We start from the raw sequence: 18,110 nt of genomic DNA, 5'->3' as shown, positions 1-18,110 counted from the left end.
TCGATGTCAAACTGGGATTAAACCCCAATTCTTCGGAGCAAAAGCGGGACTAAACCCCGATGCTTCGGTGCCAAACCAGGATCCAGCCCCAGCGCTCGGGTGTCTCGGCGTCACCGAGCCCACAGTGCCTCCAGCCGGCATTCCCACCGCCGCCAAACTCCAGCTCCCTCCTTTTTGTAGGATCTCTTCTTATTTTTAACTCCAAAACCCACCCGAGCAGCCTCCATCGCCTCGGGCAGGACCGTGGTGGGGTCCCCTCCACCCGGGACTGTCCCCGGCCAAGGCCGGACAGGGCCTGAGCCGAGAAGGGCTCTGGAATTCAGGCGCGGGTGTACATAGTTTAATTAGCGCCAGGATTAAATATTAATTAGCACGTGCTGGGTGACAGAGCCTTTCCCCTGCCCTGTGCTCCAGCGATGCTCTGCTGGCAGCCAGGTTTCTCCAGCCCCGCGTCACGCTCGGGTCAGGGTTTTTGGGGAAAAAAAACATTCCACCTTTGAAATAAATGCCTTGTGCTGGCCCAAGGGGTGGGTGCACAGGCTGCTCCAGGCTCCTCGCTCCCTCCTCTGCTCCTGGAGCAGCCAAATCCACAGGGAAAAGCCGAGCCCGCTGATATTCCCAGCAGGCAGAGGCCACAACTTTTTATGGCACAACTCTCAGCTGGGCTGGACTCGGGAGTGTGGCTGCACTGACACCCCCTCCTTGGACACCCCAAAATGTTCCTCTGACCCACTGTAGAGGGGATTGCACCCCAGGGAAAGAGGGGCTGCACCCCGACCCAGAATAAAACCCAACAGTCAAAACTGGAAGAAAAAGGAGATTTAATCCTTGGAAAACTGACACTTCTGGACGGCTGCATGTCCGGACCCACCCTCTGGGGCCCCCCAAGGAAGGAAGATCATCAAGAACTCGTTAACTCCCCCACCCCAACGCCTTCATTAAGGGGGTGCAACTGCTGCCCGTGGCATCCCCAAAAACCCACCCTGGGGACCACTGGGGCACAGGGAGGACCAGGAGCCGAGCTCAGCTGCAACCCCGCCCCACACCCAGGCACCCCACTGGGGGGGGCTGCCCAGGGACCCCAACTTCTCCTCCAGACCTCAAAAAAGCCACGAGGTGCCTGCTGCTATTTGGGGGAGCCGGGGGGCTGCCCCACGGCGATGCGGCTGACCCGCTCCAGGACGTCCTGGGGACACAGCGGGGGCACGGCCTGCGCCAGGGGACACTCCTCCACCAGGCTGTTCATGGGGGTGGGCGGGGGCACCACCTCCTCCTCGGGACCCCCGGCAGCCCCCAGGCCCCCCAGCGCTGCCCGCAGGATGGGCAGCACCTTCTTGCGAGCGGCCACGGCGTTGCCCTGGGCGTAGGCGGCCACGCAGGGCCAGGGGCTCGGCAGCGGCCGCAGGAGCAGCGACGGCGTCGTCGCCTCCTCCAGCGCCCGGCACAACTGTGGGGGAGCGAGCACGGGGCTGGGACCTGCCCGGCACCCCCAAAAACGGGAGGTTCTGGGGCAAAGCACGGCTGGGGACAGCCCAGAGATGGCCGAGCCCGGCCCCGTGACTCACCGTGCTGCGGAGGGGCTCCTGCGCGCTGTACACCGCGAGTTTCCGCGTGGGCTCGTGGCGTTGGTTGAAGGACACGGTCATGGCCACCAGCCCCGCGTAGCCACGGGCCTGGCAGAAAGCCTCCAGGTCCTGCAGCAAGCCAGGCCGGAGCAGGAACGTCTGGACACAGGGAAGGAGCCTCGGCGTCACCGTGATGTCCCCGGCGTGCCACTCCCTGCCTCAGTTTCCCCCTCAGCCCCAAGTCTCACTTCCAGATCCTCGAAGACGCCGCTGATGCCGACGACCGCCTCGTCATTGGAGATGACTTTGAGGTCCTTCCGCAGCATCTGCTCTGTGGTCAGCCCTGGGAGGCGCCCAGGGGATGAGGCCCAGGGGATGAGGCCCAGGGCACCTTCCTGTCCCCAGGGAGAGGGGGATACACCTGGGTGATGCCACCCTGGCACACACACACCTGTGACATCAAACTTGGCCGCCTGCAGGGCTCCGAACACGGCGTCGCGGGCCGGCAGCTCCGGGAACCTCTCCTCGAGCAGGGACACGCAGGCCACGTCCCTGGGCGTCACCTTGCCCGCGGCCGGGCTCAGGTTGATGCAGTCCAGCAGGATGGTGCCTGCAGGGACGAGCGGGGTCCCGTTGTCACTGTCCCCGTCCCCAGGGCTCGGCCAGCACCCCGCCGTGCTCACCGTGCAGCAGCGCGGCCGTGGTGGCGTCCAGCACGCCCGGGGGGCCCTGCAGGATCCGCTCGGTCACCAGCGTGGCGCAGGAGCCCACGGGCTCCACGGTCACCCGGCACGGGGCGCCGCGGTCCCGCTCCAGCGGCCGGTGGTCCACGACCTCCACCACGGCCTCTTCCAGGGCAGCGTCAGCACTGGTAGGCAGCGAGAAGGATCACATCTGGCAGAGCCTGGGAACCCCCATATTCCTTTTTCCCCCCTAAAAACTCCCTGGAAATGAATCACCCACCCTGGGTGGCAAAATCAACCCAGGCTCTGGGTGGGTGTCCCTGGCTGTCCCCACCGTGCCACCCCCAGCCCGGCTCACCCGGGCAGGACGTGGTGATCCACCAGCGTCAGGGAGAGCAGCCCGGCGTGGTGCAGCCCCCCGAGGTCGATCTCATCGCGAAAGACGAGCGAGGCGGCCGGGATCCCCCGCTCCCGCAGCAGGAACGTCGTCTCCGTCCGCAGCGCCAAGTCGGCGCGGGGGATGTTCAGCACCGGCACGAAGGCGGCTTTGGGAGCCGGGGCGGTCTGCGGCGGTGGGGGGGTCACAGCCGGTGGTGAGGCGTCCCCCTAGGCCACTGCTGGTCCCCGGGCTAGCGGCCGAGCCTCACCTGGGCGAGGAAATAGGCCAGGGCCAGCGCCGAGACGGTGGAGTCCAGGTCGCAGGCCTCGTTGCCCATCACCACGTGGATCTCCCGCTGCTGCCGGACGTGATCCTGCGGGGTGGGGGGCGTCAGGCACAGCAGCAACGTGACCCTCCAAAACCTCCAAACGCTCCCTTGCCCTCGGCAGTGTCCCCCATCACCGGTGTCACCACCCTCCGGACGAGCTCCCGGCACCCCTGGGCCTGGCCGGGACCCACCTCAGGGTTTGGGGTGCGTGTGTGAAGCGAGCCTGGGGCGCCACGTGAGGCCAGGCCCGCGTCAGCCCCGCAGCCCCGAGGGCTTCGAGGCGTTCCTTCTGCAGTTTGGGGCTGGCTGTCACCCCAAAACATGAGCTTTCGCAGGGAAAATGCGGCACTGCCCCGTACCTGCAGCGCCGCCCGGCTCCCCGCCACGAACCGCTCCATGAGGGCACCGATCCACGGCCCCAGCCGCCGGTACGGCCCGGTGGAACCCGGTATGGCCTGGTGGAACCCGGTATGGCCTGGTGGAACCCGGTATGGCCCAGTGGAACCTGGTATGGAGCAGTCTAACCCAGTACGGCCCGGTGGAACTCGGTACGGCCTGGAGGAACCCGGTATGGCCCGGTGGAACCCGGTACGGAGCAGTCTAACCCAGTACGGCCCAGCGTAACCTGGTACGGAGCAGTCTAACCCAGTACGGACCAGTCTAACCCGGTACGGCCCGGTGGAACCTGGTATGGAGCAGTCTAACCTGGTATGGCCCACTATAACCCAGTACAGCCCAGTATAACCCAGTACAACCCACTATAACCCAGTACAGCCCACTATAACCCAGTACAGCCCACTATAACCAAGTACAGCCCATTATATCCAGTATAAACCCAGGCTACCCCAGTCCAGCCCAGTATGAGCTCAGACTATCCCAGTACAACCCAAACAACCCCAGTACAACCCAGTATAAGATCAGACCGTCCCAGCCCAGCCCAGTATGACCCCAGTCAGGCCCAGTATAAGCTCAGACCATCCCAGTATAAGCTCAGACCGTCCCAGTCCAGCCCAGTATAAGCTCAGACCGTCCCAGTCCAGCCCAGTATAAGCTCAGACCGTCCCAGTCCAGTCCAGTAAGACCCTAGACCGTCCCAGTCCAGCCCAGTATGACCTCAGACCGTCCCAGTATAAGCCCAGACCATCCCAGTCCAACCCAGTATGACCCCAGTCCAGCCCAGTATAAGATCAGACAATCCCAGTCCAGCCCAGTATAAGCTCAGACCGTCCCAGTCCAACCCAGTATGACCTCAGACAGTCCCAGTCCAGCCCAGTATGACCTCAGACCGTCCCAGTCCAGCCCAGTATAAGCTCAGACAGTCCCAATATAAGCTCAGACCACCCCAGTCCGTCCCAGTCCGTCCCAGTCCGTCCCAGTCCGTCCCAGTCCGGCCGGCCCGCCCCTCCCCCCGCGCCGCAGGGGCCGCTGGGGAGGGGGCGGGGCCCTTCCCGGCATCCCCCGCGCTGGGGGGGGGCTTGGGGGGGTCCCCAAAATTCTCTTTTTCCACCCCAAAACCCTCCCGTGACCTCCCCCCGGAACCCCAGAGACACCCCCCACCCCTCACTGGAATCCCCAAATTCTGCCGCGACCCCAAAACCCGGCACACCCCAAACCCCCCCCAACTTTGCAGGGGTGACCCCCCCCTACCCCCCAAATTTTATTGCACCCCCAAAATCCCAACGTTAATCCTCTTCTTCCTCCTCCTCCTCCTCCTCCTCTTCCTCCTCCTCCCCCCGCCCTAAATCCGCCTTCCCACGGGCAGCCGGAGCCAGGTGGAAAAACAGGCCCGGGAAAAAACAAAAAAAGGGGGGAAAAAGGGAAAAAAGAGGCGAAAAGAAGAAAAAAAGGGACTGAAAAAAAAAAAAACAATAATAAAGGAAGATGATAAAAGAATAGGGAGGTCAAAAAAGTGAAAAAGAAAAAAAAAAGAGGAAAAGGGGAAAAGGAAGACGAGAGAAGCGAAAGAGGAGCGCGGAGGAATTAAAAAAGGAAAAGAAAAAAAAAGAGGATTAAAGAGGAAAACAGAAGGAAAACAGGAGGGAAAAGCGGGAGAGAAAAAAAAGAAGGAAGAAGAAAGAAAAAGAAGGAAAAGGGAGTAAAGGAGGAGAGAAGAAGGAAAAGAAGCAGGAAAAAAGGTAAAGGGAGGTGAAAAAGGAGGGATGAAGTGGAAAAAGAAGGGAAAGGTGAAAAGAAAGGGAGAAGGAGGAAAAAAAGAAGGGAAAGCCAGGGAAAAGGGGCATAAATAAGGAAAAAAGAAGGGAAAATGAGAATAAACAAGGGATAAAGAGGGAAAGGGGAGATTACACAAGGGATAAAGGGGGAAAAGGAGGAAAAAGAAGCGATAATAAAGGAAAAAGAAGGGCTAATAAAGGAAAAAGAAGGGATAATAAAGGAAAAAGAAGGATTAGGGGAGCAAGAGGAAGGCAAAGCAGGAAAAGGCCCCGGGACCCCCGGGCGGCCGCGGGCTCGGGGCGGAGCGAGAGTGCGAATGGAAATTCGCCTTCCCGGGGCCTGCTCGGGGGCACTGCGGGTTGTTTATTTTATTTTATTTTATTTTATTTTATTTTATTTTATTTTATTTTATTTTATTTTATTTTACTTTATTTTACTTTATTTTATTTTTATTTTACTATATTTTATTTTACTTTATTTTATTTTATTTTATTTTATTTTACTTTATTTTATTTTATTTTTATTTTACTATATTTTATTTTACTATATTTTATTTTATTTTACTTTATTTTACTTTTATTTTATTTTATTCTATTTTATTTTAATTTATTTTATTTAATTTTTATTTTATTATATATATTAATATTTATAATATTTATTAGTATAATTAATACAATTAGTATATTTTATTTCTTTATTAATATAGAAATATTGTACTTATATTTACTATAAATTAAATATAGTAAATATATTTATTATATATATTTTAAAATTTGATTTTATTTTTATATTTAATTTAATTTTATTCCGTTCTATTCTATTTTATTTTAAAATTTTATTCTATTCTATTCTATTTCATTTTATTCTATTTTAAAATTTTATTTGATTCTATTTAATTCTATTCTATTCTATGCTAATCTATTCTATTCTATGCTATGCTATTCTATTTAATTCTATTCTATTCTATGCTAATCTATTTAATTCTATTCTATTCTATTTAATTTTTAAATTATATTTCATTTTGCTGTATATTTCATTTCATTTCATTTCATTATCACGTCCTCATTTTACATCTTGGTTCATGTAATTTCATTTAATTCCATGCCGGTTTCTATTTTATTTGTTTAGTATTTAGTGTCAGTCTGTCAATTATAACAAATGAGTGTATATGTCTGTATTATTTACTTAATTATCAACCCTATTTATTTATCCATCCGCTTCCCTATCCAAACGTTTTCCTGGTATTTATTTAATGAATATTTTTATTTATCAGGTCAACTCCCTATCACTACTGTTTATTATCTATATTATATTATTTGCCGATGCTTATTTATTTATTTGTTTATTTTAAAGATATTGATTTATAATATTAATATTTGTTTGTTTTCCTGCAGGAGTTTCCAGAGGGCCCAAGCCCCGACTGTGGCGGATTTAGGGGCTCAGAAGGTTCCTGGTGAGCTGGGGGGTGTATATATGTAGATATATGTATATATATATATGTTTTATATACATATATAAAAATATATATGCAAATATATATGTACATATACATACACACATATACACATATATAAATATATATATCCATATATATCCATATATATACACATAAATGAAAATATATACATACATATGCACATATAAAAATATATAAATATATAAAACATAAATAGAAATAACAAAATATATCAATATAAAAGAATAAGATATATAAATAATATACCTATAAAAAGCATATAAATTATTTATAAGTATACTTATAAATTACTGCAAAAATATATAAACGTATATTTATATAGATATATAAGTATATATAATTATATATATATTTATATATATATTTACACATATATATACATATATATAAATACATGTATATACACACACACATATATATACATATATATTAAAAATATTAAAAATATATTAAATATATAAATATGTAAGTATTTTTATATACACACATATATATACATATATATTAAAAATATTAAAATATATTAAAATATAATTATATAAATATTTTTATACACACAAAATATATATGCATATATATATATATGTATATCTGTATTTTCCTCAATTTTCCCTGCTCAGGCTGAGGTTTGGGATGCGGCTGCTCCCGGACAGAGCCGGAACATTCCCGGGAGCCTGATCGGAGCTGGAGCAGCGCCGGAGGGTCCCATGGAGCAGGAGGGGAACCCCCGGCCCCCCCGGGAGGCTGCGGGTGGGGACGGAATTCCCGGAGCTGGGGACGGGATTCCCGATGTTGGGGACGGAATTCCCGGAGCTGGGGACGCAATTCCCGATGTTTGGGATGGAATTCCCAATGCTGGGGACGGGATTCCCGGTGCTTGGGGTGGAATTCCCAATGTTGGGGACGGAATTCCCAATGTTGGGGACGCAATTCCCAATGTTGGGGACGCAATTCCCAATGTTGGGGATGGAATTCCCGGTACTGGGGACAGAATTCCCAGTGTTGGGGACGGAATTCCCAATGTAGGGGATGCAATTCCCGGTACTTGTGATGGAATTCCCGGTACAGGTGATGAAATTCCCGGTACTGGTGACGGAATTCCTGGTACTGGTGATGGAATTCCCAATGTTGGGGAAACAATTTCTGGTACTGTTGATGGAATTCCCAAAGTTGGGGACATAATTCCCAGTACTGGTGACACGATTCCTGGTACCGGTGACACAATTCCCGGTGTTGGTGACACAATTCCCAGTACTGGTGACACAATTCCCGGTACTGGTGACACAATTCCCGGTATTGGTGACACAATTCCCGGTACCGGTGACACAATTCCCGGTATTGGTGACACAATTCCCGGTACCGGTGACACAATTCCCAGTGCAGGGCACAGAACCCCCGGTGCCGGCCGGCACAGCCCCGCTCCGGCCGGTCCATCCGGGCAGCGGGAAGGGGGTTCCAGCCCCGAGGGACCCCCGGGGGGCTCCCCCGAGGAGCAGCCCCGGCAGGACGGGGGGTCCCCGGTGGCCGCTGTCCCCCGTTCCCCCCGGTCCCCCCGTTCCCGGGATTTCTACTGCGTCAAGTGGATCCTCTGGAAGGGGCAGCGCACGCCGGTGGTGACGCAGAGCGAGAACGGGCCCTGCCCGCTCCTGGCCATCATCAACGTCCTCCTCCTGCAGTGGAAGGCAAGCGGGGCTGGGGGGGCTCGGGGGGACCCCAAATCCCCAGGGGAGGGGCCCGGGGGGACCCCAAATCCCCAGGGAAGGGGCCCGGGGGGACCCCAAATTCCAGGGGAGGGGTCCGGGGATGTTCCTCAGCCTCTCTGGCCACCCCCAGGTGAAGCTGCCCCCGCAGAAGGAGGTGATCACGGCCGAGGAGCTGATGGCACATTTGGGTGAGTGGGGACCCACAGCCCTGCTCGGGGCCAGGAATGGGGTGGGGGCTCCGCTGGGACCCCCACATTCCAACCCCAGTGCGGCTGGGACCCCCATGTTCCCATCCCAGCACCACTGGGACCCCCATGTTCCCACCCCAGTGCGGCTGGGACCCCACATTCCCGTCCCAGTGCCACTGGGACCCCCACATTCCCATCCCAGCACCACTGGGACCCCCATGTTCCCATCCCAGCACCACTGGGACCCCCATGTTCCCACCCCAGTGCCACTGGGACCCCCACATTCCCATCCCAGCACCACTGGGACCCCCACCTTCCCATCCCAGCACCACTGGGACCCCACATTCCCGCCCCAGTGCCACTGGGACCCCACATTCCCATCCCACCACCACTGGGACCCCCACATTCCCATCCCAGCGCCACTGGGACCCCACATTCCCATCCCAGCACCACTGGGACCCCACATTCCCGCCCCAGTGCTGGGGCAGGGGTGACCCCGCTGCCTTGCAGGGAATTGCATCCTGGCCACCCAGCCCCGGGACACCTCGGAGGGGCTGCAGCTGAACTTCCAGCAGGTGAGGAGCAGCCCCAGAACGTCCAACCCCATTGCCCGGGGAGCTCGGCGGCTGCGGGATTTGGGGTGGCACCTTCAGGAGTGACCCCGCGTTTCTGCTGCCTCCCAGAACATCAGCGACACCATGATGGTCCTGCCGAAGCTCTCCACGGGGCTGGACGTCAACGTGAGGTTCACGGGGGTCTCAGATTTCGAGTACACCCCCGAGTGCATCGTCTTCGACCTCCTCAACATCCCACTCTACCACGGCTGGCTGGTGGACCCCCAGGTGAGCCCCCCGACCTGCCTGGTGGCTTCTGTGGGGCCACAGAAGTGATGCCAGGGCTGCAGAACTCCGCTGGGAGGGGCTGGGGCTGGTCCTGGCCGAGGTGACCGAGCTGAGGATGGATGTCCCAACCCTGGGAGTGCTCAGGGCCAGGCTGGATGGGGCTTGGAGGAGCCTGGTCTAGAGGAGGTGTCCCGGTTTGGGGCCATCCAGATGATCCCTCTGCGGTGTTTGGGATGGGGTTTTGAACCTCAGCCGGTGGATGACTCCTCTAACCGCGGCAGGAGGTTGCAGTGGGTGCTCCCGTCCCTCACAGACCCCTCTGTGCCCACCAGGAGCTCACCCCCTGCCCCTCCCACCCCGCAGAGCCCCGAGCAGGTCCAGGCCGTGGGCAAGCTCAGCTACAACCAGCTGGTGGAGAAGATCATCACCTGCAAACACGCCAGCGACTCCAGCCTGGTGAGCCAAGGTAAGGGCCCCGCTCCCGGCCTGGGGGGCACGGCCGGGCGCCCCCAGCCCCGCCACGGCCCCGCTGTCCCCGCAGGGCTGGTGGCCGAGCAGTTCCTGGAGTCCACGGCCTCGCAGCTGACCTTCCACGGGCTGTGCGAGCTCACGGCCCGCGCCCGCGAGGGCGAGCTCGGCGTCTTCTTCCGCAACAACCACTTCAGCACCATGATCAAGCACAAGGTGCAGCCCCCAGACCCCGCTGGGCCACCCCAGGACACCCAGCGGGGCTGACTGTCCCTTGTCCCTTGTGCCCAGGGCCACCTGTACCTGCTGGTGACGGACCAGGGCTTCCTGCAGGAGGAGGGGGTGGTGTGGGAGAGCCTGCACAGCGTGGATGGGGACAGCTGCTTCTGCGACGCCGAGTTCCACCTCAGCCACCCCCTGGGCAAGGAGGGGGTCACCACGGCCCCCCCGGACCACCGGCTGCAGCAGAGCCAAATGGACCAGGTGAGGGACAAGCACCTGAGTGCCACCCCGGCTCCACGGGGGATCCCACAGGCACTGACCCCTCTCTTGGTGCTCCTGCCAGGATTACATGGTGGCCCTGTCCCTGCAGCAGGGGCTGGACACCCCCTCCGTGCTCAGCGACCTGGAGCTGGCACGGCAGCTGCAGCACGAGGAGTACCAGCAGCACCATCCTCATCCTCATCCTCACCCTCATCCTCACCCTGCTGCTCCTCAGCTGCTCCCAGCACAGGTAACCCCCACTCCAGGGGGTGCTGATGGCCCTGGGGGGGTTGTGGGGGTCTCTGCAGGTCCCCCCACAGCTCAGCCCTGTCCTTGTCCCTGTCCCCGCAGGCGGGCGGGCGTCCGGCCGGAGAGCGGCGGCAGCGGCAGAGGCCGGATTTGGACTGCACCCTCCTCTAGCACCTCGTGCCCGTGGGGTGCCCGTGGGGTCCCCGTGCCCACAGCCCCCCGAGTCCCCACCCTGCGTCCCCCACGGAGATCCTGCGGGGTCCCTGTGGGCTGGAGTGGACACACGGGTGAGGGGTGACGTTCTGAGGACACCCCCAGGACCACCCCAAACTTCCCAGTGGCCTTAACACAGGGGGGTCCCACTCAGGAGGGAACCCCCACACCTCAGTCCGTGCTCTGAGACACGGGTGGACGTGCGGACGGGGGGGACACGTGCACCCCCCTGCTCAAAATGTGGCCTTAGCCCTTGGCAAGTAAAGGACTTGTCCCCCTGCACACGGATCTGGCACCCCGACACCAGTGGGGGCTCCTGCGCTCCACGGACACGCGGGTTTGGGGGAATCGGGGGGTTTAGGGGGTTTGGGGTCGCGGTTCCGCCGCGAGTTCGGGGTCCCCTCCGTGGGGTGCGGTGGCGCGGCGCGGCCGCCAGGGGGCGACAGGGGCGGGTGGGGTCTGGGGGCTCCATAGGGGCAGAAATGGGGCGCGGGTGGGGTTTGGGGGGCTCCATAGGGGCAGAAATGGGGCGCGGGTGGGGTTTGGGGGGCTCCATAGGGGCAGAAATGGGGCGCGGGTGGGGTTTGGGGGGCTCCATAGGGGCAGAAATGGGGCGCGGGTGGGGTCTGGGGGCTCCATAGGGGCAGAAATGGGGCGCGGGTGGGGTCTGGGGGCTCCATAGGGGCAGAAATGGGGCGCGGGTGGGGTTTGGCGGAGCCGGGGGCAGAAATGGGGCGCGGGTGGGGTTTGGGGGCTCCATAGGGGCAGAAATGGGGCGCGGGTGGGGTTTGGGGGAGCCGGGGGAACACACTGGGCTGTACAGGGGCATATGGGGGCGCAGGGCCTGCACGAGGCTGTGCAGAAGGACATATACGGGGGTACCCTGGATGTATATATGGGGTGCACAGGGCACATATAGGGCTGTCTATAGGGGGTTTATATGGGGTACCCCGGGGTGTATAGGGTGTCTATAGGAGGGGTATGTGGGGCACATATAGGGCTGTCTATAGGGGGTATGGGAGGCACATATAGGGCTGTCTATAGGGGGTCTATATGGGGCACACGGGGGTCTATAGGGTGTGTATGGGAGGCACATATAAGGCTGTTTATAGGGGGTCTATATGGGGCACCCCGGGGTCTATGGGGGTATGTGGGGCACATACAGGGCTGTCTATAGGGGTTGTGGGGCACATATAGGGCTGTCTATAGGGGGTTTATATGGGGTACCCCGGGGTGTATAGGGTGTCTATAGGAGGGGTATGTGGGGCACATATAGGGCTGTCTATAGGGGGTATGGGAGGCACATATAGGGCTGTCTATAGGGGGAATGTGGGGCACATATAGGGCTGTCTATAGGGGGTATGTGGGGCACATATAGGGCTGTCTATAGGGGTTGTGTGGCACATATAGGGCTGTCTATAGGGGGTCTATATGGGGCACCCCGGGGTCTATAGGGGGTCTGTATGGGGCACATATAGGGCTGTCTATAGGGGGTCTATATGGGGCACCCCGGGGTCTATAGGGGGTGTATGTGGGGCACATATAGGGCTGTCTGTAGGGGTTGTGGGGCACATATAGGGCAGTCTGTAGGGGTCTATAGGGGGTGCACGGACCCCGTCTCGGCGGTTGATTGCTCACGCCTGGGCCCCGCCCCGCCCCGCCGCGGGCGCCGCTCCCCGCGGCGTTGCGGTGACGTCACTCCCGGGCTGCGGTGACGTCACTGCCGCCGCTGCCTGGCGCGGGGCGCGCGCGGGACGGAGGGGGCGGGCGGCGGCTCCGGGACGGCTCCGGGACGGCTCCGAGCGGCGGCTCCGTGAGGGCTCCGGCGGCGGCGGCGGGTGAGTGCGGCCGGGCCGAGCGGGGCCTGCCCGCTGCGGGCGGGGCGGGGGCCGCGGGCCGGTTCCCGCTCGCCCCCCCCACCCCGCGGCCGGGCCTTTCTGCGGGCGTTGGGCGCGCACCGGAGCCATCCCGGGCCTCCATCCGCCCTCGGCCGGGTCCGGCAGGGCCCCGCGGGGCTGCCCGGGCGGGGCGGGGCCCTCAGCGGGTCGCTGCCCCCCGGCCCGGTGCGGCAGCGCGGCCCCCGGGCCCGGATCCCTCCCGGTGCCGTTTTTCCGTCCACGGCTTGAAAACGTCAGGGTTTTGTCGGTTTCCAGCAGGATCTCTCCCAAAATCACCTCCGGGGGAGGGCTCCGGCCTGGCGGTGCCCCCTCCTCCGCCGGCCCGGTGTCCGCCGTGCCCTGCCGGTGCCCCGGGGAGAAGGAGCTGCCGGCGCTGACCGGGGCCTCACCCCGTCCTCCCACGCTCCCCTCCCGTTACCTGCCCGCGGCACGGCCTCGGGAGCCGGGAATTGCGGCACCTCCCTCCCGCCCGCCCTTGCGAAACCGGCCACGGTGGTTCCTCTTCCTCCCGGGGCGCAGCGGAGCCGCCCCGGCCCTCGCCACGATCCCTGTGCCGCCTTGGGGACTCGCTCGCCCCGGGTGTTGGATCCCAACCGGCCCCATCCCGGTGGAGAGGGACGGGCAGCCGGGATGCGCTGACCCCGCGGCGAGGGGCGGCTTCCCCTGCCGGGGCCTTTTTAAGGCACAAAGGTGCTCATTGTGCCGCCAGCAAATCCCTAATCCCGCGGGGCCGGTGCTGTGCCTGGCCTCGGAATGCCGGCGGTGGGCTCCAGGATTCCCACCGGGAATCGGGTTCGGATCAGCGGCGGGGTGCGCGCACGGCGCTCGGCCGGGAAACCAAAGCCGGGGGTTTGTCCCGGTTCTGCCCTCGGGCTGGTCCCGGGCCCCGAGCTGCGGTTGGAACTGGGGTTGGGGCCTCTGTTAATGATCACCCGCTGACCTCCGGGCTGCAGGGAGCAAAGTCCCGCGGTGCCCGAGCCCAGCGCTCCGACCGGGATTTCACCGCGGCCTCCCCGGGAGCCCGAGGTGGAAATAGGGGTGCCCGGTGGGGCCGGGGTGTGGGATCAGCGTCTCCTCGGAGATGCCCCCCTCACCTGTCCCCCTTTCCCTCCCCTCAGCATGTTTCAGACCTTGTACAGCTATTTTTGGTGGGAACGGCTCTGGCTCCCGGCAAACCTCACCTGGGCTGACCTGGAGGACCGGGATGGGCGAGTCTATGCCAAAGCCTCTGACCTGTACATCACCCTCCCCTTGGCCTTCGTCTTCCTCATTGTCCGGCACCTCTTTGAGACGTGAGTCCCTTCCCTGGGGGTGGGGACGGGTCCTGAGCCCCTGATCCGGCTCTGCCCGTGCCCTGGGGGCTGTGGCTGAACCCTGGTGTGGCACCTTGTGCTCAGCCGAGCTGGGGGTCCTGATCCCCCCCACAAACCCACGTGCTCCCCCTTCCCTGCACCAACACGGCTCTTAGGGAGTGATTTGTTGGGCAAACAATGGGAACAGACCCGGCTTTGTTGGGATGGCAGGAGAAGGGGGGGCCACCCTTCACCAGCCCGTGACAGAGGGACCCGGGGGGCTCCCCTGTGGCAAAACCCACCCTGGAGGAGGCGCAGCAGGGTGGGGAGACCGAGGCACTGAGCGGTTGTGGGTCCCTGTGTGGCTTTGATGGGACCAAATCATCCAGGTGACAGGAATGAGGACATTTATGTCCCCAACTCCTTCCCCAGGTACGTGGCCACCCCCCTGGCCGGGCTCCTGAATGTCAAGGAGAAGGTCCGGTTAAAAGCCACCCCCAATGCCGTGCTGGAGAAGTTTTATGCTGCCACCACCAAACACCCCAAGCAGGTGAGGGTCTCCAGAGGTGCCTGGGGGGGGTGAGGGTGGCAGAGCCAGGGCTGTGTGACACCGTGGGGCTGTCCCCAGGCCGACGTGGAGATGCTCTCCAAGAAGAGCGGCTGCACCGTGCGCCAGGTCGAGCGCTGGTTCCGCCGCCGCCGCAACCAGGACCGGCCCAGCCTGCTCAAGAAATTCCGGGAGGCCAGGTGAGACCCCCTTGCTGCCTGGTGTCACTGTCCCTCTGCCCGGGGGGGCTCTGGGAGTCTCAGCTTGGGCAGGAGCTGCCTGGGAGGGTGGGAGACGCGGGATCCGGGGCCGGTGGGTCCGTCCTCCTCCCTCCTGCTCCCCGGTGCCCGTCTGAGAACCGTCTGCTTCCTTTTTCCAGTTGGAGATTCACCTTTTACCTTATTGCTTTCATTGCTGGCATGGCTGTCATAGTGGATGTGAGTATTGCCCCCCTCCCGTGCTCCCCCAGCCCCCCTGGCCCCTCTGACTCTGTGTCTCCCCCTCCCCATCCTGCAGAAGCCCTGGTTCTACGACCTCCGGGAGGTGTGGAAGGGATATCCCATCCAGGTGAGCCCGGATCCTGTCCCAGCTGCCAGCCCTCGGCTTTTCCTGAGCACCAGGATCAGCGGTGGGAACTGGGGGTGCAGGAGGGTCTCTTGGCACCCCTGGAGGTTTGGGGGTCCTCAGGGCACCCAGATGGTGCCCAGAGAAGGGGACCAAACCCCTCTGGGGGACACAGAGGTCCCCCCCCAACGTGTCCCTTGCCCCCAGAGCATGCTGCCCTCGCAGTACTGGTACTACATGATCGAGCTCTCCTTCTACTGGTCCCTGCTCTTCAGCATCGCCTCCGACGTCAAGCGCAAGGTGGGGGCTCTGGGGGACACCGGGACACCTTGGCAGGGTTTTCTTCTCCCTCGTGGTGGGTGGGCAGGAGGCAGCAGCTGGGAGGATGTGGGGACACACAGAGGCTGCTGTAACCCCCCCATTGCTGAGCTCCCCTTTGCTGTGGGCACAGGACTTCAAAGAGCAAATCATCCACCACGTGGCCACCATCATCCTCATCAGCTTCTCCTGGTTCGCCAACTACACCCGTGCCGGGACGCTCATCATGGCCCTGCACGACTCCTCGGATTATCTGCTGGAGGTTGGTGTGTCCCCCCCTCCCCTGCTGTCCCCCCGTCCTGCGCCCCCTCCCCAGCTCACCCCCTCTGCCCCCCAGTCTGCCAAGATGTTCAACTACGCCGGGTGGAGGAACACCTGCAACAACATCTTCATCGTCTTCGCCGCCGTCTTCATCATCACCCGCCTGGTCATCCTGCCCTTCTGGTGAGCTGCGCTGGGCAACAGGGGAAACTGAGGCAGGGCTGGGGGAGTCTCCTGTGCCCGTGACAGGAGTGGCTTTTCCCGGCAGGATCATGCACTGCACGGTGGTTTATCCGCTGGATCTCTACCCCGCCTTCTTTGGCTACTACTTCTTCAACTTCATGATGGTGGTGCTGCAGTTGCTGCACATCTTCTGGGCCTACCTCATCATCCGCATGGCCCAGAAGTTCATAACTGGAAAGGTGAGAGGGGGCTGGGGGACATCGGGGGGAAGGACCCACTGGGGGTGGATGGATGGAGGATGGAGGATGCGGGGGAGACCCCCAGATCCTGAATCCCAACTGCCCGCGGCTCCCCAGATCGCAGAGAGCCCTCGGTGGGGAGAAACCGCTGTGGTTGCAATGGGGAAACTGAGGCACGGCAGGAAAATGGGGGTCTGCTGCCTGAACCCCCTTTTCCTTCTGCCCACAGGTGGTGGAGGATGAGCGGAGTGACCGTGAGGAGACGGACAACTCGGAGGAGGAGGAGGAGGTGGCCAAGAACGGGCCCCTCTCCAATGGCCACCCTGTCCTCAACAACAACCACCGCAAAACCGACTGAGCGCCCCGGACCCGAGAGCTGCCACCTCCTCCACACCGGGACCCCGGAGACCTGCCGGGCCCAGCCCCTCCGGAGCGGGGCCGCAGCTCTGCCTCACACTCACCGCTGGTGCCCTTCCACCTCTCACATGCTGCCTTAATCCACTGCGGTTCCCGGGACGGGCGGGGACCCCACCGGGGCGGCTCCGTCCCACCGGGGCGGCTCCGTCCCGCCCCGCAGCCCCGCGGGTCGCCTCCGGCCAAGAGCTCGGCCCCAGCCCCTGCCGGGCTCTGTGTTATTCCTACTTTCCCAACCATTCCTTCACCGGAGGGAGGGGAAAACCCCTTTGCCTAACCCGTGTCCGGCTGGAGAAGCCGGCTCAGCCCCTGCTCCACCGAACTGGGAGGGAGGAGCAGGGAGTTCCTGGGTGTTTCAGCGCCCGAATGATGGGATGACACTATGGAAGTACCTGGGGGAAGGAAGCTGCGGGGCTGAGTCACTCCCCGTGTCTCACAGAGTTTAATCCTCTCATTTCTCTTCGGTAAATGGATTTTGAGTCTCTCCCTCTCCGTGGCCTCTCCCAGCTGTAACAGGACAAATTTCCAACTGATATTTCTTTTTTTTTTTTTTTTTTTCCTTTTTCTTTCTATTTATTTGGAAGACAGAAGGAGCCGGGCTTGGCTCTGTCTCCTGCATCCCCCGGGATGCTGCGAGACCTCCCAGCACGGAGGGGTGGGGGGGGAGAAAGGACCATTAACCAATGTCAGACCAAAACGTGTTTTGTTGTTTTTGTTTTGTTTTTTTTTTTAATAAAATAAAAAGTTAAATATATTAAAAGTTAAAGAAACTAATAAACTTGGGTAAAAAAATTATAGGATTTGGGCATATTCTGTGAGTGGCACAACGGCCTTGAGGTGAGGTGTTATTTTGGCATAGATGCCTTAGGCAATGCTAAAAATGGGCAGAGTTGAGGATTTTGATGGTTTTTATATCTTTTTTTTTTTTCTCCTAAAAGTTCTCCAAGTCTTCAAGCCCAGGCTGGAGCGTGGGTTTGGATTCCCTGAGGAGCTGCAGCCCCGCTGGGATGACAAAGCCTCCATTCAGGTGCACGCTCAGGATGGAACTGGAGCTCCAGAGGCCCCAGAAAGGTTTTATTTTACAAAGAAAAAAAAAAAAAGGGTATTTAGCAGGAAAAAAAACCCAACAAGCCTCTCTTGTGCAAGTGTTTGGTTTTGGGGGGCTGGGATGGTTGGAATCGACTCCACCACCCCTCGATTGGGCTTTTCCACGTCAACAATGTGAGATTTGATCCCACCTTGTCAAACCTCACCTCTTTTTCCAGTTCTCAGGAGTGGTTTTTTGAACCCTTTGGATCTGCCCTGGTGCCTTGCCTCTTTCCTGCCCCCAAACAAAAAAGAAACCCAAGCCCCACACCTGTGGCTGCCAGATCCTGGTGATTTTCTGTGTACCAGGTACCCAAAGCCAATTTGGGGCTGTCCCAGCTCCACTTCACTGCGGGAGTTTGGGCCAAGCTCGGGGCTCCCCGTGACATTCTGGGAGGGTTGGAGATGGGGAGAGGCAGCGGATCTGCTTCCTCAAAAAAATCCCAACTGCTCCTCCGTCATTTTCCCAAGTGGAAGGTTTAAGGAGTGTTTGTTTTGAGGAGAGGTGAAGGAAAGGTGAAAATGTGGGAGCTCCTTATCCCTTTGCCTGGGCCCATC

The 18,110-nt window shown here is 58.6% G+C and overlaps 3 protein-coding genes and 1 long non-coding RNA gene across 5 annotated transcripts; 3 read left to right on the top strand and 1 right to left on the bottom strand.

The window, feature by feature from the left end:
* Positions 1–804: 804 nt before the first annotated feature.
* On the bottom strand, positions 805–3,573 carry PRUNE1 (prune exopolyphosphatase 1). Of its 2 annotated transcripts, XM_072918449.1 has the most exons (9): positions 3,531–3,573; positions 3,315–3,410; positions 2,896–3,000; positions 2,607–2,812; positions 2,249–2,433; positions 2,017–2,175; positions 1,814–1,908; positions 1,566–1,724; positions 805–1,447 (listed from the first exon to the last, which is right to left on the bottom strand). In XM_072918449.1, exons 2-9 carry the CDS (start codon positions 3,351–3,353, stop codon positions 1,127–1,129), a joined length of 1,269 nt encoding a protein of 422 aa, XP_072774550.1. In that variant the 5' UTR covers positions 3,354–3,410; positions 3,531–3,573; the 3' UTR covers positions 805–1,126. The 2 variants fall into 2 exon arrangements, with proteins under 2 accessions (XP_072774550.1, XP_002194147.5); XM_002194111.6 differs by lacking the exon at positions 3,531–3,573 and having other exon boundaries at positions 3,315–3,460.
* An 838-nt stretch (positions 3,574–4,411) lies between these two features.
* Positions 4,412–7,459, top strand: LOC140680575 (uncharacterized). Its single transcript, XR_012051915.1, has 3 exons — positions 4,412–5,090; positions 6,522–6,580; positions 7,225–7,459. It is a non-coding gene; the product is annotated as an uncharacterized lncRNA (long non-coding RNA).
* A 694-nt stretch (positions 7,460–8,153) lies between these two features.
* Positions 8,154–11,032, top strand: MINDY1 (MINDY lysine 48 deubiquitinase 1). The gene is made up of 9 exons (XM_041720993.2): positions 8,154–8,286; positions 8,438–8,495; positions 9,006–9,070; positions 9,179–9,337; positions 9,701–9,803; positions 9,879–10,021; positions 10,097–10,288; positions 10,371–10,538; positions 10,640–11,032. The coding sequence occupies exons 2-9, from the start codon at positions 8,483–8,485 to the stop codon at positions 10,706–10,708; spliced, it is 912 nt and encodes a 303-aa protein (XP_041576927.2). The 5' UTR covers positions 8,154–8,286; positions 8,438–8,482; the 3' UTR covers positions 10,709–11,032.
* A 1,398-nt stretch (positions 11,033–12,430) lies between these two features.
* On the top strand, positions 12,431–17,261 carry CERS2 (ceramide synthase 2). The gene is made up of 11 exons (XM_030291339.4): positions 12,431–12,588; positions 13,767–13,940; positions 14,373–14,490; positions 14,569–14,687; positions 14,867–14,924; positions 15,004–15,054; positions 15,259–15,351; positions 15,503–15,631; positions 15,707–15,813; positions 15,899–16,052; positions 16,282–17,261. Exons 2-11 carry the CDS (start codon positions 13,768–13,770, stop codon positions 16,408–16,410), a joined length of 1,131 nt encoding a protein of 376 aa, XP_030147199.1. The 5' UTR covers positions 12,431–12,588; position 13,767; the 3' UTR covers positions 16,411–17,261.
* Positions 17,262–18,110: the final 849 nt, after the last annotated feature.

This window comes from Taeniopygia guttata, chromosome 25 (assembly GCF_048771995.1).
Source record: "Taeniopygia guttata chromosome 25, bTaeGut7.mat, whole genome shotgun sequence".
Classification (NCBI taxonomy): Eukaryota; Metazoa; Chordata; class Aves; order Passeriformes; family Estrildidae; genus Taeniopygia; species Taeniopygia guttata.
The sequence above is the reverse complement of the archived record's forward strand: the minus strand, read 5'-3'. Positions and strand labels throughout refer to the sequence as shown.

What these genes read in the sequence shown, in the direction of transcription:
- PRUNE1 (XM_072918449.1), bottom strand. Translation starts at nt 3,353, where the DNA reads ATGGAGCGGTTCGTGGCGGGGAGCCGGGCGGCGCTGCAG. An exon ending in GGAGCCGGGCGGCGCTGCAG is followed by an intron (nt 3,001 to 3,314) that starts GTACGGGGCAGT and finishes CCCACCCCGCAG; the next exon opens with GATCACGTCCGGCAGCAGCG. An exon ending in GATCACCACGTCCTGCCCGG is followed by an intron (nt 2,434 to 2,606) that starts GTGAGCCGGGCT and finishes GCTGCCTACCAG; the next exon opens with TGCTGACGCTGCCCTGGAAG.
- MINDY1 (XM_041720993.2), top strand. An exon ending in CTCCAGCCTGGTGAGCCAAG is followed by an intron (nt 9,804 to 9,878) that starts GTAAGGGCCCCG and finishes CTGTCCCCGCAG; the next exon opens with GGCTGGTGGCCGAGCAGTTC. An exon ending in AGCAGAGCCAAATGGACCAG is followed by an intron (nt 10,289 to 10,370) that starts GTGAGGGACAAG and finishes TGCTCCTGCCAG; the next exon opens with GATTACATGGTGGCCCTGTC.
- CERS2 (XM_030291339.4), top strand. Translation starts at nt 13,768, where the DNA reads ATGTTTCAGACCTTGTACAGCTATTTTTGGTGGGAACGGCTCTGGCTC. An exon ending in CCACCAAACACCCCAAGCAG is followed by an intron (nt 14,491 to 14,568) that starts GTGAGGGTCTCC and finishes GGCTGTCCCCAG; the next exon opens with GCCGACGTGGAGATGCTCTC. An exon ending in AAGAAATTCCGGGAGGCCAG is followed by an intron (nt 14,688 to 14,866) that starts GTGAGACCCCCT and finishes TCCTTTTTCCAG; the next exon opens with TTGGAGATTCACCTTTTACC.